Source organism: Centropristis striata, chromosome 20 (genome assembly GCF_030273125.1).
Source record: "Centropristis striata isolate RG_2023a ecotype Rhode Island chromosome 20, C.striata_1.0, whole genome shotgun sequence".
Taxonomy (NCBI): Eukaryota; Metazoa; Chordata; class Actinopteri; order Perciformes; family Serranidae; genus Centropristis; species Centropristis striata.
Window position 1 is genome coordinate 19,403,292 of NC_081536.1, and position 26,275 is coordinate 19,429,566.

At 40.4% G+C, this 26,275-nt stretch overlaps 1 protein-coding gene across 1 annotated transcript in view; it reads right to left on the reverse strand.

The window, feature by feature from the left end:
• The window catches only part of sdccag8 (SHH signaling and ciliogenesis regulator sdccag8), a 51,094-nt gene extending 32,889 nt beyond the window's left edge, over positions 1-18,205 (reverse strand). Inside the window, exons 1-13 of the mRNA XM_059359543.1 lie at positions 17,918-18,205; positions 16,100-16,261; positions 15,882-15,967; positions 15,624-15,737; positions 15,408-15,533; positions 14,856-14,930; positions 14,394-14,458; positions 14,048-14,248; positions 13,751-13,889; positions 13,426-13,578; positions 13,184-13,318; positions 12,083-12,199; positions 11,458-11,600 (exon numbers count right to left, since the gene is read on the reverse strand). Of these exons, the coding sequence (XP_059215526.1) occupies positions 11,458-11,600; positions 12,083-12,199; positions 13,184-13,318; positions 13,426-13,578; positions 13,751-13,889; positions 14,048-14,248; positions 14,394-14,458; positions 14,856-14,930; positions 15,408-15,533; positions 15,624-15,737; positions 15,882-15,967; positions 16,100-16,261; positions 17,918-17,984 (1,583 nt within the window). The 5' untranslated portion in view covers positions 17,985-18,205. The remainder of the gene's footprint in view (positions 1-11,457; positions 11,601-12,082; positions 12,200-13,183; positions 13,319-13,425; positions 13,579-13,750; positions 13,890-14,047; positions 14,249-14,393; positions 14,459-14,855; positions 14,931-15,407; positions 15,534-15,623; positions 15,738-15,881; positions 15,968-16,099; positions 16,262-17,917) is intronic.
• Between the last annotated feature and the right edge of the window lie 8,070 nt (positions 18,206-26,275).

Consider the following 26,275-nt stretch of genomic DNA (forward strand, 5'->3'; position numbering starts at 1 on the left):
CACCTGTTCACACCTCCTCTCCTGTTGGCCACCTCTTCTCTCTTCTCCCCTCTCTCCCCCCCTTTATCTCTCTCTTTCTCTCTCTCTCTCTCCCTCCCTCTCTCTCTGCTCAGTGCGATGCTGCCAGGCCCGTTCCTGGCTCAGTTAGCCTCTCTGTCATTCAATCCATCTGTCGGCAAGTCAACTTTGTTTACAGCGGGCGGCCCAAGCCTCTTTTCTTCTTCAAGGAGCGCTAAAGCCCCCCCACTGCCACCAAGGTCAGTGGCGAGCCAATCGTGCCCGAAAAAACAAAAAACTGCAACTGTTAAATTAGCAAAAGAATAAAATGTGCCCTCCCCCTCCGGCACACATACGTGCATAAATATGGACAATAACTCTCTTGAAATAAGCACATCTTAAATCTTTCACCCTCTCGTGCTTATGAATAAAGACACACATGTACGCACAGAGCAGCTACAAATGCACGAGCCACACAAACTCTCACAGCACACATTCCCTCAGAGAAAAACGCAGCTCTAGATTCAAGTAATTAGCTGCTGATTGGCCTCTGTCATCATCTATCTGCTCACAAAACAGAACAAGAAGTTTAAAAGTCTTAATTGGCACAGATGACTGATGGTCTTAACACAGGAAGAGCGGACTGGCAGCGCAGGCATCTGTGATTTTTAAAAATAAACACACAGCATACGTACAATATGCTCCCACACTGACCCAATCCAGAAACCCGGGACTCAACGTCAGTGTCAAATCTGTGCCCTACAGAAATAGTTGTGGGTAGCATATGTGGCAGAGCTGAGGGTCAAATCAATTTTAGCTGAGAAGGTAAATGATTGGCTGGAATTAATTATTTCAATCAGGATACCAGCTTCAGGTTACTAATAATTCATGTCATATAAATGTTACTGTACAAATGTCATATACATGTACATAAACATAGGATTAGGGAAGGAGAAAATAAGCAAAGAGTAGTGAATGTTTTCAAGTGTATAATTGATATTGTTTAACCTGCAGGCAATGCATATTTTTTCTAAAAGACTACAAGGATGAGCAATGATTGAAAAAGTTTCAGATGAGGAAAAATAAAAAAAAGAGAGAGAAAGCAGAGAAAGGTGTGCAAACTAAAGGGTTGTGCCACATGGAGTGTTCTCTCCAGTGTGAGCTCAATCCACCTGTGTTGGAATTCACTTCACACCTGAGACATACCTGATGTCGTTCAAACGCCCCTCACCCCTCCCACCCGCTTATAAGCTTGAGGGCAACTGGCAGGAAGTAGCATGTGCCATCTCTCTCTCATTACCCGCCCAAGTAATCTTCAGTGAACTCGTCTATTATCTTCTTACTTCCTCGCTCCTCTTTTCTCCTACACCCTCTGCAAACTCTATTCCTCTCCTCGCTCCTAGGCCATTAGATCAGATGCCTAGAGAGGGAGAGGCGGCCATTGAGGTGGAAAACAAAGAGAGGCTTTTTTAAACTCAGTGGGGGGGACTCGGGCTGGAGATGGAACTGTAGGGGGGCTTGTGCCCATCCGGTGCCTGCCTTCATATACACATCACCGCCAGCCTCACTGCTTTTCTCCTCTGCTCCCCTTTGCCTTCTCTACACCATCCACCCACTCCTCTCTGCATTCAAAACTTCTTCTGTACTCTCATAAACCCTCTTCCCCCCACAACTTCCATATGTCCTCTTCTCTTTCAGTCTCGTCTACCTTTATCTATTTGCCCTTCTTTCAGTTTCCAGCCTCAGTGTCATCTTCTCCCTTCTTCATCGCCTGTGTCTTTTCTTTATATCTCATTACTAACAGACTGCACTGAACAGCGGTACTGTCAGGGTCGTGTCAACGTGTCTTTCAACCTGGTTCACACAGTGCTCTGTTTGGAACGGGAAGTACATTAATATGCATAAATATAGCTTTGGCATCATTGGCATTTTCACCAGGTGCAAACAAGCTGTAAACAAAAGCTGTAAATACCAATGCAGCAATAGACCTTTATATTAAAAATTAAAACCAATGTGCCTTACATTTTAGGGCTTGTCATGATAATGATTACACCAAAAAAACATGAATTCTTATCATTTCAATGCATGTATATGCAGGTCATAAAAAAACTTCTACAATTATTTATTTTCTTGGAGCAGTTTTCAGTAATTTCAAATAAAGCATTATATTAATAACTGGTGAATGTCTCACATCCAGTGCTGGTGGAGGAGTTTGAGGAAGAACCCTGCTGTCTTCTATCATTGTATAACACCCTCTTTAACGGGTAAGTTCGGATTGTTTGTATGAGCTACTTAAACATATTCAGTGTGTTACCTTCGATAGATGAGGGTCAGCATGCCCACAGCTTGGAGAAGCCACAGGATTACCATCATGGAAGCTATATATGGAACATTTTCACCATTTTACAGACAGCCATTTAAGACGGGGACCTGAAGCCGTGATATCTATCTATGCTCTCTCCAAATCCACCAGATTCATTTGACAAAAACAGTAATTTACCTCTCAGAACACAGGAGTTGCTTGATCGGTTAGTTTTCTTGTGTTATTCTGTGATTTTACTGAATCCAAACTAACCTTATAAAACGTCAAAGTCACACAATAACACAAATAAACTAAGTGATCAAGGCATTGGTCAGCAAGTTACTTCCCTGTTCTGTGAGGTAAAATTATTGTTTTTGTCAATGGAATCTGGCAGCTTTGATGAGAGGAAAGATAACTTTATTCCACACAATATAATATTAAACCAATATTCTTTGATTTTTTAAGTGACTAATACGAAACCACTCAGCTGTAACACTGAACCTGTCTTTCACTCCTCCCTCCTATCCATTACTCCTATCTGCCCTACTACCTACGAGCCACTGCTTGGCACTGATGTGCCCACAAAGGGCAACAGAAATAAAGGCATGGATTGAAGGCAAGAGGGGGAAAAAGACAACAAAGAGCAGCTATATGAAGCATAAAAATGAAGAGGATGAAACGATAAAGGCACAGATCAATCAGGTAAAAGAGAGTGACAGAGGTGAAAGAGGGAAATGAGGGGAAAGGAAGCGCAGAGAGAGGTTCTGTCATGTTGGATGAAAGCTGTGCCTACTGGGCAGTGGGCACAGTGTAGAGTCACTGATGGTGCCACCCTCACAGCAGGGGTGTGTGAAGGCACAAGGTTGACCAGATGACTGACTGACACACACACACACACACACACACACACACACACACACAGATTCACAGTTCATTCAGGATGCACGCTGCATCACAATACAATAACAAGCAATGTTGTCCTCTAAAATGAAAATTAAAAAGTGCAAAACAAAACTTTTAGCAAACTTTACAGTGTTTTTCTAGATATTCGAAACCCATCAGGACACAGTTTGGAGTGGTTGATTTATGAATGTATGTCCATGAGAGGCAAGAAAAGATGAGCATAAGTGAGGTGAAGAGTGGATGGTGGGTGGATGGCGCAGGGCTGGTGCTCTCCCTTTCGTTCTCTGTCCTCCAGCAGTAGTGTCTGTATGTAGGCCAGTGTCCCAGGGCACACTTGGCTGGGGTGACAACAGTTGTAGCTGACAGATTTGCCTCCATCTTGCCTGAGGTCTCCCAGTCAGCGATCTGTCTATTCTATCCTTTCCCAGCCCCGCAGGATGGACAGATTACAGCTCTGCTTAACAATTCTGGTGCTTATCATGTGCGTTTTTCCACTGCTCAATTTACAGCATCTACATTTTAACCTTTATAATATCTGCAGTGCAAATAAGTTCCAGAGCTGGAGTAAGCGAGGCATGCTTACAGGGGCTCAATGTGTCATTTATCTTCTGCAGGAAACGGAGGGATGATGGATGGAAAGAGCAGTGGAGGGATAAGGAAAACCTGTCTCATGGCTGCTATCTACTTTTACTCCCTTGCCTTCTGTAGTTATAGTAAAGGAACAAGAACACAAACGAGTATAAGAGCACTCTGCAGAGATCTTTGACCAATGAGTAATAAGTACACATGTTGCATACAGTGCTTAGTGCTAATGTAGTGTTGCATGAGCTATAAGAGTGACAGCATTGATAACTAGCTTAGATCTAGACCTAGTGTGTCAAAGTTTTGCTGGATTCACTAACATAGGGTGAAAGTAATATTGGAAGAAAATATGCATACACAGAGGAAGGGAAACAACAGGGTGGCAGGACTTTAGAGCTTCATTTTATCTTTTTAACAGTGAGGTTTTGGAAGTGAAAATCCCATTCATATTTTGAATTGAGGATTTTGATTGTTATTATTATTATATTAAATTGCAGGTAAGGTAGACTTACCAGGAGTTATAGCATTGTTAAACACTGGTATATGCTATTGTAGAGGCAAAAAGTCCAGTTTGAATTTGTATCATCTCATTTATCTTGTTTTATGAATAATGTGTTTTATTTACGATGTCATGGAGAAAAATTACACTACCCATAATCCTAGTGTAATATCAACATGTGATTGATGGAGCTTGCTGTTAGCATGGGAATGTTGAATGCACCTGCGAATGGCTATTGAGTCACCACCACTGAACTCAATCTTTTGCACGGTCTGCACCGTTTCAATTTTTTTCATTGCCCTTTTTTTGCTCTAAATCAAATCATTGATGGTCAAGATTTATCTTGTAGTTGGCTGGATTAGTGTGAGGCTTAAAACCATTTATATGTAAGGATTTTCTGGAATATCAAAGGAGTGAATAAATGGGACGTTAACTCCAAGAACCGGAGCTGTTCAAAAGGTTGAGTTCTTTTAGTCTGTGGTTTTACTTGTCCTTTGTGTTTTTAGCAGCATACACACAACAGAACTGCTTAATCAATGTCAACATTAAAAGGTGATTTAGCATACAAAGTGATTAAAAGAGAGAAGTTCTAAGGTCTAAGGTTAGGATAAAGGAAATGTTGCTGCTCAAGAGGCCACATTTAACTGTATTAAAACGGTTTCAATTTCCATCTGTTAGCACCCAGCTTGACAAAAATACCCATTCTGTTTTAATTACTGTCACATAAAGTGAATTAACACAGATGAACTTACAATTAAAGACAAGAGAAAGAAAGACGTAGCAGAGTAAGACAGTGGGACAGTGTGACAGAAAGACAAAAGGAGATGGAGAGTCAAAGAAACTGAAAGAAAGATAAAAGACCAAGTTGCTCTCAACAGATTGAGCGAGAGAGACAGCGAGAGTGCAAGAGAGAGAGAGGTGAGAAGGCAGGATGGCAGAGAGGGCACTCCGACAGCGAGGAGAGAAGAACGCGGCAAGGTCTCGTCACCGGGCCAACGGGCCCACCACTGTCAACATCATGGCACTCTGTGGTACACACACACACGCACACACACACACACGGCTGGCCAACGGCCCTCCCAGCTGCCCTATCCGTAACTGTCTGATTAGTTGTGCTAAGCAGCCCCTCCCCTGCCAACCATGGTGCCATCTGCTACCCAACAACATGGCTGCCGACCAGACAACCCCACACACACACAAACACACACGCAAATGCACAAAAACACACAGCAAGCCTCATACCTGGCACTGCCCCGCCGCCGTCACACAGAGACACACACATCAAACTTCACAGACACAGGTGTAGCCCAAAGGTATCAACACTTAACATTCGTGCAAAGACGTGCACAGAGACTCATGCAATCGCATGCTCACAAACGGGTCATCGTGCACTTGATGCATGTGATCACACACACAAAAAAGTCACGCACACAGTTGCTGTGCAGGTTGTGTGCGTGCATGTGTGTGGTGACAGTGGTTAGGCACTGTTAATGCCAGGTAGAAAGAAAGATGCTGTGCTCAAGTGTGTGTGCGTTCCCTGGCAGAGCTTGAAGGTTCATTATGGCCCCCACCTCTCTTGAGCGACTGCAGCCCGCGTGGCGCCCCGGCCCTTTTATTCCGGGCCGTGATTGGACAAGGGCCTCCCGCCGAGTTGGTTTGCAGCAGTTTTGTCGCGCCCAGATTTCACTCCCTGCTCAAAGCGAGCCTCTGGCGGGACGTGGCATCTGCTGCCTCACCTTCCTCATTTACACTTCTCCGCCCTCACACACACACACACACGGTTCTCTTCACCGCCTTTCCAGACCTCGCTATCACGATCTACAACTGAGGGGAAGAAAAAAAAGACAAAACTAGGTTTAGGTAGAGTGAGAGGGAGCAGCAGCGTGACATGTTTAATAGAGTTTGGGAACTTTGTGTATAAGAGTCACAGCAGTTGGTCTGGAGCTTTTTATCTCTCCGCCTCTCAGCATCCATCTTCTGATTTCAGGGTCACAGAAAGGAGAACGTGGCCCTAAAACACAGACAGGTTTTCTGTCTACCTGTTTGCCTGTCTGTTTCAACTACTGCTGTATCAACATTCATAAATGTAAAATATTCTTCATCTCATGCAAGTATTTGCTCCATTTTACTATGTTTGGTGCACCTCTGACACCTCAACTTTTGTCTCTTAACAGTGCTTAATAATGCTACTTATGACAATACAGTGTGAGCATTGTTCCAGGACAGGTGGACAGGTGGGACATATAATCCCTCAAACATGTTCTAGGTGCCCAGCTGGACATGCCCTGAATACCTCTACAGGAAGGCATCTTGGTCACATGCCCATCCCATTCCTTCAACTGGCTTCTTTTATTTTGAAGGAGCAGAGGTGTCCAATCTCCTCATTATTTTGTTTCCAACATAAGCGAGCCCACCTGGCCACTGCCTGGTTTCAAGATTACCTCAGTGCCAGATAGATGGACAAAGGTAGTCCCCAGACTCTCCCATCCCATGTAGGTTCAAGATTTCCTTAAAGTTTCCCTCCGAGTAATAACAGTCAAGATCAGTTTTATTATTACAAATATGCCCAAAGGGACTGAATTTGTGCAGCGTCCTGCACTCTCTGTGCCATTCTCTGTATCAGCAGTTCTCCTTGCAAAGACAAAGGCCCTGACTCCTTTTCCCCGAGTCATCATACAATCTTTGAGGCCTTCCTCATACCCCTTCCACATGGGGGGTTGCCTCAAAGACCACAGAAGCTTCAGTCCCGTGGGCTTATCAAGGCCAAAAGGCTTTCTGCACCAGCAAGTTCTTAGGATGCTGCTATTTCAAGCACCCATGACCTGTCAAGAAGCAGGAATTTCTTTTTAAAATTGAATACTTTTCTGACAGGAACCTCAGCCACATTCACAGTTGACCCTCAATGCAGGATATGTAGCTAAAAGCTTTGCTCCTTTCTTTGACTAAGTCACAGATCAAAATATATATATGAAATGTTTCGGACATTTGCTGGCCCACAAATATATGCAAGTTCGAGGTGAGAAAGTGACAGCAAGTAAACTTCATTGAAGTAATTTCAGTTCCACGTCCATCTACAGCTCTAAGCAAGCACCCTCATGAACATGGACACTCGATTTCATGGGGATAACAAAACTGGTGGAAGATTTGGGGCCTCGCAGACGTGCAACTCGTCCAAACCCCAAAGCAGGCACACAGGTCTCAACTAACCGTGGATACACTAACGCATGCAAACACACACATCTATCCATTCATGCCTATCTGGCATGTGTTGAAAGAGAAGTTATGCTGGGCAGTTTTCACTGTGGCCTTTGGGATCTGTGATCACAACACAAGGAGAGATAAGGCAGGATGGAGACAAGGAGAGAAGAAAAGAAAGAAAGTGAAGAAAGACAGGAGCAAACAAACAAAACAAACTTGGTAAAGCCCTCTGCTGGGCTGGGGCTGGGACTGGAGTGTGTGTGTGTGTGTATGTGAGGCGATGTGAACAGAGTGCCGGGGATTAGGACAGATCCTGGGCTGTCCAACTCACAGCTGGCTGATGATCCAATCCTGGAGCACAGCGCAGCGCACCAGCCGCCATGGGACCCCCGGATGCGTGCATGCATCTGTGTGTGTGAGTCTGTGTGTACAGGCATGTGGATTCGACTGATGTGCGTATCAGTGTGCACATTTGCAGGCATGCAGTTGTACAAACAAATATGTGTGTGTGTGTGTGTGTGTGTGTGTGCATACGTATGTGTTTATCAGAAAGGAAGGTAGGGCTATCAGAAATCAAACAGGAGCGGTCTGTGCTTCATGTCCCCTGTTTGAAGACGGGCTGTGATCATTTGGGCCACGAGAGGAGGACAGAATGAAAGAGGGGAGCGGGCAAGTTGCAGAGAGAGAATCAAAGAGCTGCCTTCCAAGGCTGGTCATACAAATGCCTTCCAGCCTCGCTACTGTGAATCTCACACTCTTACTCTCACACAAACACAGTCACACAAACCAGCCCACTACAGCTACAAAGACTCGTGCATGGCTCTGTCGTGAACAACAAGAGAGGGCAAACAGAGGCATGACTATGACTGAACTACATGTAGTTTTGCATAACCCCAGAAGGCCCACAGACAGAAAGAGAGAGAAAGAGAGATGTAGAGAGAGAGGGAGGGGAGGGAGGCAACCGCTTGAGGTTTATTTGTTTAGTTTGGAACAGCATGAGAAAAAAAGTAACAGAGAACATGACCAGTGAGGAAAAAAGAGAAAAACTAAAAAGGAAAAAGAATACCACGTCCTGAGGACGGACAAAGGCTGTGACCAAATCTCAGCAGGTGTGTACGTGACATGTGGATGTGTGTGGGTGTGTGTATCTGTGTTTGATGCTTGCTTTCTACGCTGCTTCAAAAATGTCCAGTTTTCCGGTTTTGTTAGATGCTCTCCTTCATCCTGCACGTATTCAAAGATACTTCACAACCTCATCTTTAAAAACTCTGATGTTATATCAACAGACATGGATGGATCAGTGGATGGATGGAAAGACTTTATGGGTTTCTAAGAAAAACATCAAGTTTGGGAAAACTAGCCTTCTGGACAGCTTAACTGTAAGCGATGAGAATAGAAACTAAAATCCTCAATGTTTCCTCAGAAAACCTTGTCCTCCAGAGTTCCTGTCTTGGTATTCATTTTGCTTAGTGTAATGATAAGCATAAGTGGCACAGTGAAGAACTAAAACAAAAAAGTAATTTGTATGTATTTTATGTGTCTGAAGGCGTGAGTTTGCTTCATCTGAAGTGCTTGTCAGATGGTCGAAAATTGTCTAAATTCCCCTCCACCTACACCTGTCGTCTGTCGTTCGGAATCTGCGTCCACTCGTTCCTGCTTCACACAGCAAATAGCCAGGTGTGAGGAGCTGAAACAGTAAGCTGGGTTTAAACTTTCCCTTGATCTGTAATAATAATTCACACAATTATGACTGTCTTTGAAGATAGTGCAAATCGTTTTGCTCATATTTCATTTTTTTTTAGCATCTCACCCCTCTCTACAACGGCAGGTGTGAATGTGTTCAAGAATTACAGAAGTTTTCTATTACGATTTTGGGATTCCTATAATTCTGAAAACAAGATCTTATTTTTTATAAGTTCTTCAATCCATTTTTTTTTTATGTAGAAAATCCACAGTAAAATAGACAAGTTTTTGCACAATATTTCCAAAGACAATTAGAAATGGTGTTAAATAATCTTATCAATCTCTCAATATTGACCAAAATCATTATGATTACAATCATTACTTTGTCATATGTGATCATTTATTTTCTTTGTGTCCCACTGGTGCTATATGTGTTAATTTGTCTTATTTTGTAGTTAAAGTTAGGTTGACGAGCACTGATGGCATATATGTTCTCACAACATTTAAAAGAACAGTTTTGGACACTTGGTAATTCCTTAAAGATTTGTATCATGCATTTGTATTACTAAATACAACCCAAGCTGAAAGCACAAGCAGCTCCTTAAAAATGAGGCCTGCAGATTTTTTTAATCTCAACATGGTTATTCATTTACTATCACTGTGGGGTTTTAAAGTTTTTATGCCTGCTATCCAACACTGCTTTTAAAAAACATAACTTTAAATGTAGTTTTGTTACACTGAATGTGAACATCCCTCTCTTGAACAACTGGAGGAAAAGAAAAGTCCATATTAAATCTGTATCAGAAGTGGCTTTCACTGCTAATGACCAAAATTGAATTTGAATGGCTACATGCTCAGCCAAGTCAACAGCTGTCAAACATCTAGTATGCATCTGCGGATAGATAAAACTATAAACTCTCTCATGCACATACACCCGCACACATGGCAGTAAAATGGTTTAGTCCAGTGGCTCCTCTAGTACAGGTCAAAGTCATCATGTTGCCACATCAATATGCATGTCATTCTCCACAGCTGGCTGCAAAATACACACACACACACACACGCACACACACACAAACATACACACTCCTTGCCTCATCCCTTAAACACCCCACAGCCCACCATGCGGCCAGTGTGTTAACGCTGGCCGGCTGACAGACAAATACACTTAAACACAGATCAAGCCGGGAGCTGCAGTGGACACACACACACACACACACACACACACACACACACACATCACCAAGCTGACAGGCAAATAAACACAAATACGCTCACACACATACACTCATAGATTACACAAACTTGCATCCCGCAGCCTCGAGCACCGCAGGGCACCACCGCCACATCTGTGCCCATCTCAGACACCTCGGCTGTGGGCAGCGGGGGTGAGAGAGTGCCCTGGGCGGCTGGCATGGGCTGGCATGGCCCTGGCAGTGAGTGGATGGTGTGGAAAGAACAGCAGCCAGCGGATGACAGGAGGTAGAGAAGGAAGGAAAGTAGAAGGGAGGAATGCAGGAGGACAGGAGAGGATGAAAGAATAAAGGGAAAGAAGGAGAAGATGATAGAGAAAAAACTAAAGGAATGATTTAAAATATAAATGATTGCAAAGAATGACAGCTAAAGACATAAAGACGGAAGAGCTGCAGGTGGAAAAGATAGACGAATGAGTGGTATGAATGGATGAAAGAGGAAGTGATTCAGGGATCAAGGGAAAATATGGATAGAAAGATGCAGAAATAGAAAATAGATAAGAGGGAGGAAAAGAGGGAGGGAAGCCGGTAGCGCCTGTCGTGAGAACGGGTGCAGGGCACTGGCAGGTGGCACCGAGGCCAGGCTGTCCAGTGACCATCAGCCGCACTTTTCTGTGTGTCTGTGTGTGTGTATATGTGTGCGCCAGGGACAGAAGAAAGGCTCAGGCGCCATTTTGGCTCTGCTGGAGCTGTTGCTGGGCTGGGCACTGGCCTGGTGGCACAGAGCGGGCAGTGTGTTTGTGTGTGTGTGTTGCATTATGTTGTGGCATGCTTAACAGGATTAGAGGTGACCTGGTGAGGTCCAGTTGGTACCGGGACCATGGCACAGCGGTGTGCATGTGTGTTTATGTGTGTGTGGTTTGTGTAATAGGATTAGCTGTTACCTGGTGCGGTACAGTTGGTGTGCTGGTCTGAACTGGACTGGACTGGGCTGAGCTGGGCAGGAGCTGGGCAGAGGGGAGTGCTGTGTGTGTGTGTGTGTGTGTGTGTGTGTGTGTGTGTGTGTGTGTGGTGGCATGTATAATAGGATTAGGTACTACCTGGTGAGGTGCAGTTGGCGCTGGGCGTTTGCCAGCTGTTCTGCTAGGCTCAGGGCTTCGGCCTGCCATTGGCTCCCATCCTTTTGGACCGCCTCCAGATGCTGCCGACAGCCAACCAGCTCTGAGCTCAGCCTTTCCACTTCCTGTCCCGCAGAGATGGAAGGAGAGAGGGAAGAGGAGGTGAGGAAATCTTTCACAACAACCCACCTTATGTCCTCGGACAAAAAAAAACATTTAAGGCTGATTGCAACCTTAACCTAAAGGTTGAGAAGAAGGTTATTATTTGATCATCAAAAATGGTAAAATGGTTAAATAATGTTTGAAATATCAGGGCACTGTGAGCCATTCTATGTAACCAGCCCGGTGTCATATAAAATTATACCTGGAGTCCACTTACACTGCTTATATACATTACCAATAAACAGTTGATAGCTGATGCTCCTACAAATGATTTGCAATAAATTTGGAAGTTTTAATTTTTTTATTTTGCTTACTATACCTACACCAAAAATAGAAACTGCTTACAAAATTCTTAACTGAACTAACTGGCTGACTTAAACACTACTAAAGTAATCTGACCTATCTAATAATTCTAAACTAATCAAGGGGTTGAATGCAGACGTACCTGTGCAGCCTTTTCCATCCGTCTGCTGGTCTTGGTTTTGAGCTCTCGGAGCTCTCTCTCTGCCTCCTCTTTCTTCAGTTGGGCCTGGCTGAGCTGATATCGCAGATCCACACACACCTAGAGATGACACAGACTGATTAAAAACAGTCTTTTGATTAAATAACTCCCTGCCCGTTCCTCCATCCTTTAAAAAAAAAAAAATCATATTACCCCATCCTTACCTAGGAAGGTCCTTAATTTGAATCATCTGACCCTGTCATACAGAGTCTTTTCATGTCATTGATATAAATTATAATATAATTTGGCTAAGAGTCCGCCAAAAGCAATGTATAAATTAATAAAATCACATTATTTTTATATGTTTACTATTCTTCATGTTTAAAATTACTACACATTATTATTAATAGATATTCATATGAACAATCAAAACACTTAATTCTAATGATGTCAAAATGTCACACAAAATTTCTGTGTCTTTAAGACACAAATAGTGAATATATGCTTAAACGACTGAATCGGAATGATCTAGTTTAAGCAAAACCTTGCAGCCTAGTCGGCATACTCATAATTTTGCACTCCAAAATGATTAATACCTGAGGAGGCATCTTCGGAGGAGACTTGGTTATTTACCGTAACTTAAACATATTTATACACTCATGTTGAATTTACCCTTCCAACTACCAAAAATAAATGCTGATATAGATAAACCTTTGCTGCCCCCTAGTGGATTTACAAAGGCATTACAAGCAGAAAGTGCACATCAGAGTATCAGAAGTGTTCTTCATTCTGTTCCTTTTGAGACAGGACCATTGTTTTAAGGAACTGGTCCAGCAGCAAAAGTGCAAAGTGCAAGCATCAATGATAAGCAACAGACACCTCTGGATGGAATCAGAACAATCATGACTTGAAGTAGGAAGAACTCAACATTTATTTTGTGCAGTATAACACGGTTAAAATGTCATAATATCCCTCTCTCATAAATAAATAAATATATATATATGTATATGTATATTTTGTTTGTTTGTTTGTTTGTTTGTTTTTAATTATTGTGTGGGTGGAGTTAAGCTCAGACCTGGTGGGTGGTGCACTCATACTTTGTACCTTTGTATTGTCTTGTTCCTGATTGGTAAATTTGCGAAGGGTATCTTCCAGCTGATTGGTCAGTGAGCTCTTGTCTCTGTGCGCTCTGTCCAGCTGTCCTTCCAACTCAGCAACACACTGAGAGAGGCTGGACACCTGATGCACACATTAAATTAATCTATTGCCATTTCATTGAAAAGTAAAAATGTCAGTGCTCTTTACTAGAGCAAAAGTTTTCTATACACCAAAAAAGCGAGATTTACTGTATGTGCCAGCTCCTCTTTCTGTTTGCAAGCCTCAGCCCGGCCCTCCTCTCTAGCCTCAGTCATTCTCTCCTGTGAGGCCTGTGCTTCTCGTTCCAGCTGTTCCCTCTGTCGAGTCAGCTCCCTGGACAGATGCTCACACTGCACCTCCACCTGCATGCAGACAAACGGGTATGAAAAGGGTTAACCCTAACCCCAATAGGAAGAGGAAACACATTTTTTCAGGACAACTACAGATTTTTAAGCAGAGTGAAAGAGCTTTACAGATCAAAAATATTGTTTGAGGCAAAACAGCTAGAAAGTAGTGTGCATATGTTTCTCTGACCCTAGCTTTGTAGAGATTTGCTTCTTCTGCCATCTCCACAGCCTGTTTAACTTGGAGGCAGGCTGACCATTCCCTCTGTTGCGCCTCCTGCTGACTCGCCCGCACAGCGCGCAGAGCCACCAATAACTCATCACGCTCCCTAAAAGATTGAGAGACAAGAAAATAGCCAACCAGCATTGAAATCACACTGTTGTGTCTCTTTTGATGTATATGGTGTTTCCTTTATTTCAAGTGCTGATTAGTAATAAATGATGGATATATGTTAAACTATGTTGAGTATGAAGACCGGACACTGACTTTGTGAGCCGGTCAATAGCCTGGACATGCAGATTTGTGTGAGTCCCAGCCAGCACAGCTTCATGCTGTGCACACTTCAGACACAATCCAGCCACACGAGGAGCTCCATCAGCCCTCAGTGCATCTGCAGCCTGTTTCTCCCGGTGTCTCAGACGAACCCTCACCTCCTCACACTCCTTCTGACTGACTGACAGATCCTTCCTGAAGATGGAGGCAAAAAATGGGGTATTAAGAAAAAGAGAGAGTAAATGGGACAGGAAGGAGATGAGTATAGCTCTTTTATTGCTTACACAATAAAAAAAGAAAAGCCACTGACTCGCTGGTTTCACAAATATAGTATACTGACCTGAGGGAGATGACCTGAGCCTCCAAACTTTCAATCTGGGCCTGGTAGATCACTTTCAATTGTTCCTGATGAACACAAACATTTTCAGAACCAACCATGCTTGCACATTTGAATTACAATGAATCAGTGGATGGAATTAAACAGGACTTGATGGATTAAATAAAGATTTTATTTTTATACTAAAAATATATATTCCTCTTTGGTTTGATGATTGTTTTACATGTGAAAAATGTTTTTTGCATAAAAAAACAAGTTAGAAATACAATTTGGAACCATATGTAATATTTTAAAGTAACACATTTGTAAAAATATTAGATTTTTCAGCATATCTCTAAAGAAGCAGCCATATTTTTCTTGTCTGGGATTCACAACACAAAATACTGTAATACGGCAAAAAATTCATGATAGCTGAGACCCTGAACTGAACAGTAATTAGAGGAGAGGCAGATCCATCAGTCCTACCAGTTCATTTTTCCATGAGATGTGTTCTGCTCTCTGCAGCATGCTGTGGCTGTTGGCTGCCATACTCTCATTCACCTGAAGAACACATCAGAACAGATAATAAGACACTTTACCCAAGGCGATCATTAATTGGAAAAATGCTAGTGTCATCCCATGATCAAGTCTGTAAACACTTGTTTTGGTAACCAGGACAGCTCGCTTGCATGTGTATGGCTGATGCTGTCACACTTTGGTGCGAGATGCTGGTGCTCTACTGAGCCATCTAGTGGTTCTGAATGTGAAATGAATGCTCTGAACATTTAACCGCTGACTTTTCCTGAAGATAGCTCTGACATCTACACCTATACAGAGTTTCTGAGTAATGTTAAGGGCTAGACAAGTGTCTGTTACCTAACAAACAAAACACAGTTACTGAAGACAATATGATGACATATTATGATTTATGTGCCCTTACAAATATGGTAAGAATGTACAATTCACACATAGATATCACATACTATCAAGCACAAAAGCACAAAAATCATACACATGATTTTCACACACAAACCTTACCGTGGAATTTCGGATTGTGAAGTCTTTTAGAGAATCATCCACAGCTTTGCATTTGAGCTCTGAATGCAACTTCTCATTCTCCACCACCACAACTCTAATACGCTGTTTCATCCCCTGCAGCTCCTCCTGAAGTCACCCACACACAGAGATATTAATCAAAATGGAGCCAGATCAGCACAACAGCAAAAATGACCGCAAACACATTTCTACACATACCTTGCACAGTTTGACCTCAGCTTCCAGGTGTTGGATGTACTCTGACTGGTTGTGAACCACTGGGACAAAATCCTGAAAAGCAGCAAAGTTGGACCTTCCCTCCTGCTGTACTCTCTGACAGAACAAAGAAAAGAATGAAGCAAACTACAGAATTGTAAGCAAAATATTATGTATTGAAAAGCTGAAATGATTTACCATATTTAACCATGGAGGTAATATCATAGCTTGACAGATAACTCTGCAAAATAATTCCTCTACCTTGGATGGAGACTGTTTGTTTGAAGGTGAGAGAGGAGAGGGAATTTCTCTGCCCTGCTTCAGTAAAAGGCTCTTCAGCTGATTAACTACAATGCCAAAATACACAGAAACAAAAATGCACACACACAAGAAGAATTTAATTACTATTGTCTGTTAAGAAGTTTATGAGGAGAGAAATCTTGTGGTGGTTCACATCCCACAGCTAATCACTGAGTCACCTGCTTCACTCTGTGTCTTCTGGCTCAATGCAGCCTTGTCCTCTTCGGCCATGGTGGTGAAGAGGCTGATGTCAGTGCCTCTGGGCTCCTCCACCTCTTCTCCATCAGAGCTCAGCTGCTCCAGAGCACTGCTCAGCTGCTGTATGCTCTGGTTTGCACGTTCTGAAATCAATATACCCACACAGGGACTGGTCTAATCAGTGTATTATAATTATGTGCAAAGTACAACACTTGCCCACCACCCAAATTAGACACTTCCATGGGATGTATAAAAAGATACTTTTCAATACACAATCAACCAAACACTGAACTGAAGGGACATACGTTTTGAAAATGTAATTGATCTTATAGTTCATTCTAGTATACTGAATTAAACAAAACATTTTGTCTTGTATTGTAAATCCAGTGCACCCCATCCTTTATAGCAGTGCACTTTGGCCACTAAAATGTGTTAAATAAAGTTTAAAACACTGCAATATGTTTCGTCAGTGCCCTACAAGATGGTTTTATTATTATTTATTTAATTTAATATAATCTATTTATTTTTACACATAATTTAGTATTTATTTTTGCATGCATAATTGCATGTTGTTTCCAAAGCTAATGAGTAATTGTGTTAAATAATTGTGGTCTTTTTTTTAACCAAAATAATGTTGACTTTTGCCATAATTGAGCAAAACCTTATCAAAGTAGGAAAGTATTGGTGTTATTAGCAACTGTTATCATTACATTCATTAATAATGTGAAATAGCTTTTGTATCAGTTTAATGTTACACCTTTGAGACCTGGATATTTTTAGGAGGTCTGTCAATATTTGGAAAGTAATGTTTGCAATCTGAAATTGGAGCATAAGACATCAATGTTTTTTTTGTAAATCGTCACCCTGTTAAAATAATCGCCAATCTCCTTTTTTTCAAGTTTGGCAGGAATTACAAAAAACTTCATCAAAAGTGTAACATATGACATTTATTGATCATTTCACTCAAAAAGGATGTAACAAAGGATGGCTATTGGCATAGTAATAACACTGTGTGTAAAGTAACTTAGGAGAAATAAATGACTTTGTGACGTAAGCAAAATATGGTAAGACTTTATTTTGAAGGTGTCTACATAAGAGTCACACAATCCTGTCAGAAACATGACATGACAAGTATCATGAGCATTAATGTTACTTCAAAGTGTCATTAATGTTCATGACACATCCCATGTCATGTTTATGACACACTCATGTCATTCTTCTGTATGACACCTTAGAGTAAAGTTTTACCAATATCAGTGTCAACTACAAACACTGATAAACTAAACTGATAACTAAACAATCTCCCTCTAGCTCTTCTCTGCTGGGTTCTTATTTGATGCCTATGAATGTGGCAAATTGTCAAAGAAGTGATGATCTTTAAGGGGTAAAATCACATGATCCGATCAACTGAGGATGTAGGCGATTTTACCATAGGTGGCCGGCGTCATGAGGAGATGATTTAGGCAAAAAAAAATATTTTGACAAAAATGACTAAGGCGATTATTTTAACAGGGTGGCGAAATGTCAACATAGCTTGCTTGCATGTTGAACTGGCAATCAGCAACAGGTGGCAGTGAAACGACTGTACTCGCCCTGTCTATCCCTGAGGCACCACACAGTACAGTAGGTTATGTAGTCTAAATAACACACCGATAACTCTATTATAACCCAGGCATTTTGTTTTCAAAATATTTTAGTACAGTCAGCTGTAACACAGCTACTGTGTGCTACCCATTTAGCATAACGCCTCTATTTTTAGCTGTTCACACATTTAGCACTTAGTTTAGCATTTAACTTACGTCTTAGCTCTTTTTGGTAAGCACCCAGCTGCTCTGCTTCCTCCTCATCTGAATCTAACGGTTTCATTGATGCAAAACTGAAGTTTTATGACAATTTTTTGTTCTATCTAAACATGCTAGGCTATGTACAACAACTTCAACAACATCCATAATATCCCGCACGTAGTAACGGTCATCAATTCACAGCGATGATGCGTTTGTTATGTAAGACCGGCGTGCCCCGAGATGAGCTCTTTATATATAAACTATATGGCCGCTCCGGTGTGTGTACCCTGAACAATAAAACAAGGCAACCATCAACCAGCTGCTAAGGGCTCCCACTTCCGTAAACTCAGCCAGTTGGATGCTGGGAGTTGTAGTTTTTATTTGTAGTTACAGTTAGTAGTTTCACGTCTGCGACCGTGTGATGGAAAATGAGTATTACAACTACATTTGAAAATAATATTAGAAGTATCTCTAAAGTGTTATCTTTAATATAAAATATTTACTATAATATATACAGCCTGGCTAAGTAGAATATGCCTAATGCCTAATATACATTTTATAAATAAATATAAGCAGTACATTTGCATGACAAATTATTAAAAAAGGGTTAAGGACTATTTGACTACTAGTGGGGCGGATTAGCTGAACAATCGTTCACTTTGTGATAAAAGCATGAAATTTGGTAGATGTGTTGGTGAATATGTTTCGAACAAATCTGGATATTGGGCCACCTCAAAAGCGCCCCCTAGTGGCCATGGCAGGCATTTGTTATACAAATAAATCAATGATGAATAAAAACTGCCCTTTTAATAATACCAACTGGTGATGAATTGTATATTGTTGGAAAGCCTGATTAGTCACCTTTACAACGAGGTACAGCTTGTAAGGATCGTGCATTCATGGAATGAGCAACGGGGCTAAACGTGTGGGTAGCACCCCCCAAAAATGTGCATCCCCTGTGGGGCGGATTAGCTCAATAAATCACAAGAATTGTTTATTTTGTGATAGAAGCACACAATTTGGTGGATGTGTTGGTGGATATGTTTCAAACAAATCTGTATATTAGGCCATCTCAAATTCGCCCCCTAGTGGCCATAGCAGTCATTTTCTTCATTAAAATTACAAAAAATATTTAAATTATTTCTTAAAATATTTAAAAAATGTAAACTAAATATACAAACGTAAATCAAAAAATGTAAATACACATATTAAATTAACAAAAATCCAGTTAGACACTCTTTCAGTTATTTTTCCTGCCCCACCACAATCAGGCTAGCCATCGAGCTAGCTAGCAAATGAGCTAGCTAGCATTTGCTTCCTGGGACAAGCAGTGCAGTGGACTGTCCATCAAGGTATGTCTAAATATTTTATTTCACCTGTTATAATTATGAATAAAATATGCTATGAACATCATAAAGGCTAAAGAGAAAAACAATCATCATGGGCCTTGGCGGAAAAGTAAATTAGCAAGATAGCAAAAATAGGTACTTAAGCTAGCTAGTTAGCTTGGAACATGTATCAGTGGCTGTTGGGTGTGAAAGCTTAATAAGACACTGTTAAATTATGTCGTGTGGAATGTGGACATCCCTCTCTGCACACACACACACACACACACACACAAACACACACACAGGCACACACACACTATATGTAATGTCTCCTTTGCCCATGTGGTTCTTCTTTTCTTTTTTTAAATGTATTTTATAACTCCATCACAGTTAGTCAGGCGGCTTAGGACCAGATTTGGGAAGAAAGGGGACACGCCGGACAAAAGCACCAAAATTTTTCCACATGCTCTCTATCACCAAAGGTTTCAACTTTTGGTAGGAGCCACTTCATCAAGATTGCAGATAGGAGACAGCAGCCATATAAAGTCTATGAGAACCAATATATCTTCCAAGCCACTTAGAAGGTCAATCTTGGTGTCAAAATATACATTTTCTGGGTCAAAGAATCATTTAAAGCTATTGAGAATATCACTGGATGACTCACTGTAAATAATTTGTTGATCAAGATCTGACATGAGATGAAAGCGTACCCTTGATTTTTTTGAGCAGTGTACATGGCAGCTAATCCTCACTCTCCCGTGAACATTGATTCCAAACATTTTCAACTCAGGATTCCTTGCTGCAGCACTTGAAGCGAGTTGCCCAGTCTGAGTGAAAATGAACATATCTATTTGATCAAATAATCATCTAGTGATATTCTCAATAGCTTTAAATGATTCTTTGACCCAGAAAATGTAGATTTTGACACCAAGATTGACCTTCTAAGTGGCTTGGAAGATATAGCATTTCTCATAGACTTTATATGGCTGCCATCACCGCAATCTTGATGAAGTGGCTCCTACTAAAAATTGAAACCTATAATGATAGAGAGTATGTGGAAAAAATGTGGTGCTCTTGTCCGGCGTGTCCCGTTTATTTGGCTAAGCCGCCTGACTAAGTCACACACCTCAGTACAAGGATTTTGCCAGAAAGAGTAACCTGCTACAAGTAACCCTAGTAGAATTTTTAAAATGTATGATTTTTTTCTCTGTCTAAATGTGTTTTGTTTTTATTGTTGCAGGTCATACAATATTGAAAATTATTTTTTCTTTTTAAGGAGCAACAGAAGAATACAAGCCAAAGAGGAGGCCGTAGCCTGTGAATGGGAATATCAAGACCTAATAAAATGTTATACAAAGTTAATGTTCTTTTCTATTAGACTGTAATAAAGCTTTTGTCACTTTAACATGTCTCTAAATTATATTTGTGGTGCTGAAAACATGAAACAGCAGCTGTAGGGTAGGCAAAGCATTCCTCGCTAGTAACCACCGGCGGCCATTTTTAAAAATGGCCGCCACAGCCCTCAGAATTTTTTTTGCGATGGCCCAATATCCACATTCATTAAACATGTATTCAGCAATGAGTGTACCAAATTTGATGCTTTTATCATAACTGGATTTTTGTTAATTTAATATGTGTATTTACATTTTTTGATTTACGTTTGTATATTTAGTTTACATTTTTTAAAGATTTTAAGAAATAATTTAAATATTTTTTGTAATTTTAACGAAGAAAATGACTGCTATGTCCACTAGGGGGCGAATTTGCGATGGCCTAATATACAGATTTGTGTGAAACATATCCACCAACACATCCACCAAATTGTGTGCTTCTATCACAAAATAAACAATTCTTGTGATTTATTGAGCTAATCCGCCCCGCAGGGGATGCACATTTTTGGGGGGTGCTACCCACACGTTTAGCCCCGTTGCTCATTCCATGAATGCACGATCCTTACAAGCTGTACCTCGTTGTAAAGGTGACGAATCAGGCTTTCCAACAATATACAATTCATCACCAGTTGGTATTATTAAAAGGGCAGTTTTTATTCATCATTGATTTATTTGTATAACAAATGCCTGCTACGGCCACTAGGGGGCGCTTTTGAGGTGGCCCAATATCCAGATTTGTTCGAAACATATTCACCAACACATCTACCAAATTTCATGCTTTTATCACAAAGTGAACGATTGTTGTAAAATATTGAGCTAATCCGCCCCACTATACTTAAAACACTTAATTCACGCATTTGATGTAGTATGCTGTTTCAGTTCGTTGTTTGTTTCTTATATGTAAATTTATTTTTACTGTTTTTTTGTTTTTTTACTTTTTGCTGTGTTGTTTTAAGCCTGTTGCATGTTCTTTTATGTAAATCCTTTTATGCTGCTGTCTTGATTAGGACTTAGTGTACCATCCGTTGGATTCAGAGCCCTTTGGCCTCTTTAAGCTCTGAGCGGGTATAAATGGGAACTGTAAAAAGAACTTTATTATAGGTGTACTTTCCCTTTTGTGTCTGGTCTTGTTTGCAGTGTTGTATTGATGGTTGCCTGGGAGTGTTTATTATGATGTCCTGAGAATTCTTAAGGTTGTCCTCTTTTTTAGTCTTTTTTAGTGCTTGAGTGCTGTACAGAAGAACATATTTGAGCTATTTTTATTTCACTTGAGTATCTCTGGTTTATGTTTCTTTATAGACCTATTGTATTTAGAGAAATATAGAGAACAAACATTCCTCAAAGTAAGATATTTATTATCATTGCATTAGCATTGACATTCATGTATTGTAGGCATTAAAAAATATGCAATACCCTACTTAACACAGTCTCTCCTGCAGGTATACGTAGAGTTGGGTCATTTTGAGTCATGAAGCCTCCTATTAAGATTTGACACAATCAAACTTTGATGTGTTGCTGCAGCATAAAATATGATGCAAGGAAGAAAACAAACAACTGAAGAGCTATTAATGAAATTTAACTGAGACACAAATGCAAGCAGGTAGGCAAAAATCAGTTTTCAGGGTCTTTTAATTCAATCCAAGGGTCAAAATCCAGACAGGCAACGGTACAAAATCAGAAGCCTAAGGCTCGAAAACTAGGAACAAAAGGTCAGACACAGGAAACATGAAATGCTGAAATGCTGCTCTAGGAAACAAGACGGTCTGGCACTGACACACAGTGGAGCACTGGTTCAATACACACAGGAAGGAAGGGATAACCAGTCACAGGTGAAGCACATAAGCGTGAGGGTTTAAGATCACCTGGTGTCCTTGTTTGGGACCGTTTGCGGTGCTTCTGCCGAATGTCACTTTCACTTCTCTCATCATCTTATCTTGGCAGTTCAGTGAGTCACCATTGAACACTCCCACATGCAAACAAAAGATTGCACTGCTGATTCAACAAGGTGAACAACGAGGTGACTGCTTGTGGGATTACCCGGAATTACTTTCGAATCATAAATAGGCCATTTGGTTGTGAAATTGTGGACATTTCACATGAAGAAATGGTATCATGATTTTAAGCCAACGCCTCCCATTCAGAATCTATAGCCAGTATATAGATAATAAACGGCTTATAACATACTGTGATTTCATTGTAAGCAGATAAAAGGACATTTTCTATGAATGTATTTGTCAAAAGGATCCTCTTGTGAGGGATCCACAACTATTTAAACAGCTAATGGATCATTACAAAATAATATAACAGTTTTTGTTAAAGTTTTTGTTTATTATATCAATTTATCTATTGATAAATAGCAGACTGTAGAATGCCGTAATTGACTAATAAGAACTGTGTATTCAACAAAGCCATGTAATAATTATTTATAAACATTACAGTAGTTATTCTCTTACTCACCATAAGAACTGAGCAAACTCTATCTGCTGATGAAGGCCATGAGATGCAGCTGAAAGCCCCAGAAGTTTCCCAGCTAAAACATGAGCTCAGTGTGTCTTTGGAAACACATTTATAAACTGTTTGAATCAAATGTGTCTAATCAAATATCATTAAATGTGATTAAAGTTATACAATACTATGTAGTCATGTAGTCAGTAGTATATAGTTTATGTACTGTTTAAAAACATCAATTATGGAAAGGAGAAGTTATAATAATTGACAAATACATTTACAAGCACTAAAAAATGTCTATAAATAATTTCCAGATGGTAGTTTGTTTCTTCATATTTTCTATTTATGCTGCAGTTTTTTGACTCAAAGTACTTGTTTCCTTAATCTATATTTATATTTGGTACTTTATTCTTTTGCACCAACAGACCACAGCAAAGTCATTTTATGTGAAAACATACTTAGCAATAAAAATAATTCTGATTCCCATTAATAGAAAGAAAATGGGATAAATTTGTATACAAGTACTTTAAAATACTAATTTAGTACACAGTTATGTTATGGTGTTTTCACCACTTTAACCTCAATGTGGAAGTTGCCTCCAGTTCCAGGCAAAAATGACACACAGGGGAGTTTTGCAATAATAATGTGTGTGTGTGTGTGTGTGTGTGTGTGTGTGCGTGCGTGCGTGCGTGCGTGCGTGCGTGCGTGTGTGTGTGTATGTGTGTGTGTCTGCGTGCGTGCGTGTGTCTGCGTGCGTGTGTGTGTGTGTGTCTGCGTGCGTGCGTGTGTCTGCGTGCGTGTGTGTGTGTAAAACTGTTCAGTGGAAGTGTCTATCTCATCATCTGTATTTGTTGCTGCTTGCAAAAGGGTCAGACAAAAGTAACCATGGATACAACCTCTTCCTATTGCACAATAACAGACAGCTTCCTGTCAAATGAGCCTTGAATGTACTTTTGATTTTTGCGACATTTTAGTTTTCAACAAAAAAGGCAGTGAGTCAGACTTTGGTGGGTTCATTCAGAAAAATATGGGGGAAAAACAATCCAGATTTGACATGTTCATTCAGTTTATCAGTGACAGCTTATTAAATAATTAATGTCCCAAATATCCTGTTTCCTGTTTGTCATTTTATATGTTTCCATTATCATTTGTTTACACTACTGTTAATATTTTTCTATTACTGCATGTTTGTAATTGCTTTATATGTAGCCCCTTAAACGTAAATAGAATTGTTGTATCTGGGACTCATTTATGTCCTTCTTGACCAACGAATCATCATTGACTGAAAAGTTAATGTTATCTGGAAACATGAAAGCACTGATCCTGCCTTTTACTCTATTTTATTTTTTTAATTGACTTCATCACTTTGAATTTTCTTTACTATTCTATTCTATTTATTAACTGAGTATATTTATTTAATTAATCATTTAGTTATTAGAGTTTTTGTTGTAATTAGTATTGTTGTTGGCATGGTTTATTTTATTTATTCAATATTTTATTCATTTGTTTAGTCTATGTGAATGTGTGAATGTGTATATGTTCTGATAAACAAATAAAAAAATTCAATAAAATATATTTTTACAAAACCTCATGTTCACTCATTTATTCTTTTGTTATGCAACATAACCAGACTTGTATCTGTCGTTACACAAACTATTATATAGGTCTATTATACTCAATTCCCAGGCTAGGCCTATTATTATTCTTCAATCTACAATCTGTGTTTTTATGGGTGTGCATGTCCTGAAATATAAATTAAAAGTTTTAAAAAATTATAGATATATGTCAAATTATTCCAAGGGACATAAATAAGGGGGTCACCAGTATATTCTCTATCTTGTAAAGGGGCTTTAGCTTAAAAAGTTAAACTTCTGTTTTCTAGATAAAACTGACTTTACAATAAAGTTGTAGGTCTTCTGCTCAAATAACTGATTCCAAGCAAATCGCATTTTGTTGCTTTGAAACACAGTTCATTGTCTTGAATAATGATTTGATTTTTTCATATATGATCTTGCATAAATTTGCCATATTGTGGTGCTTTTCAATATTAGAGAAATGGATCCATAGGCCATGTGTCACAGTTCTCTCCTTCTAATTTAAACAAACAGCATTTCTTGTGACTGCATGTTGCTGTGAACTAATAAACTGTCAGCATCATTTAACCACAAATGTAAGGTAATGAACATTTGAATTCTTGTCTTGTAACTTCACAAAATTATTTTTATAGACTTTGCATGAGGAGGTTTACTGCACCACATCACTGCAGTACTCACACGTCAAGTGAAACAACGCTCGTCTGCAAAGGAGCAGTTACAAAAGGGAGCTTTTGCATGCTGGGGTATTTCCAGGAAACCACATCTGCCTACCAATCTGACTGTGGTGGAGGCTGTAGGATGATGAGAAAGCCCACGCATACCCGTGCAGTCCCACACTTGTTAAATGTCACCTCTGCCCTGCTGTATATAATTATTACCAATTCCCCACCTGTCACTGCCATATCTCCCCTTGCTCCAAACTCCCCCCTCCCACTGCCTCATCCACTCCTCCTGAGTGAACTGTGTTTTTCTATGAGAGGGTGGGGGTTCCCGTTTATTTTTGTTTAAAGCACGACGCCCTGACATAAGCCTGGAAAGAACTGAGAAGTGACAAAAAAAAGAACCTAAGAAAAACCTCATCAGTTGAACTTTTTTCGTATGGAAATGTGTAACAATGAGAAAAGAAATAAAAACAAACGGAGGCGGAGAGAAGAAAAAGAGGTAACCCAGTTAAGCATTGGAAAATGGTGCAACTCTGCCACATCTAAACCAGGCCTCAGTGATCAGTAATCTGATGACTTTTGCAGCACCCTCCGTATTTCCTACAATGGAGATGGAGTCAGTGCCTTTAGCGAGCAACTGCTTTTCAGCAGAAACAGTGTTAGGCAACACACAGCATAGAAGAGAGAGATGCTGTAATAAGAGTGCAATGTTGAAATCTCAAAGAGCACACACAAGCATACTGCAAGGGCTTGTAGGGTTGCACACATGCTTGTGTCGCATACACATATTCTATGATAGTGCACACACATTTTCCTCTCCGTTCTAACCAGACACACACACACACACACACACACACACACACACACACACACACACACACACACACACACACAAGCACATGCTCTTTAACATAATAACTTGAGAGACAAGAACCACATTACACAGATT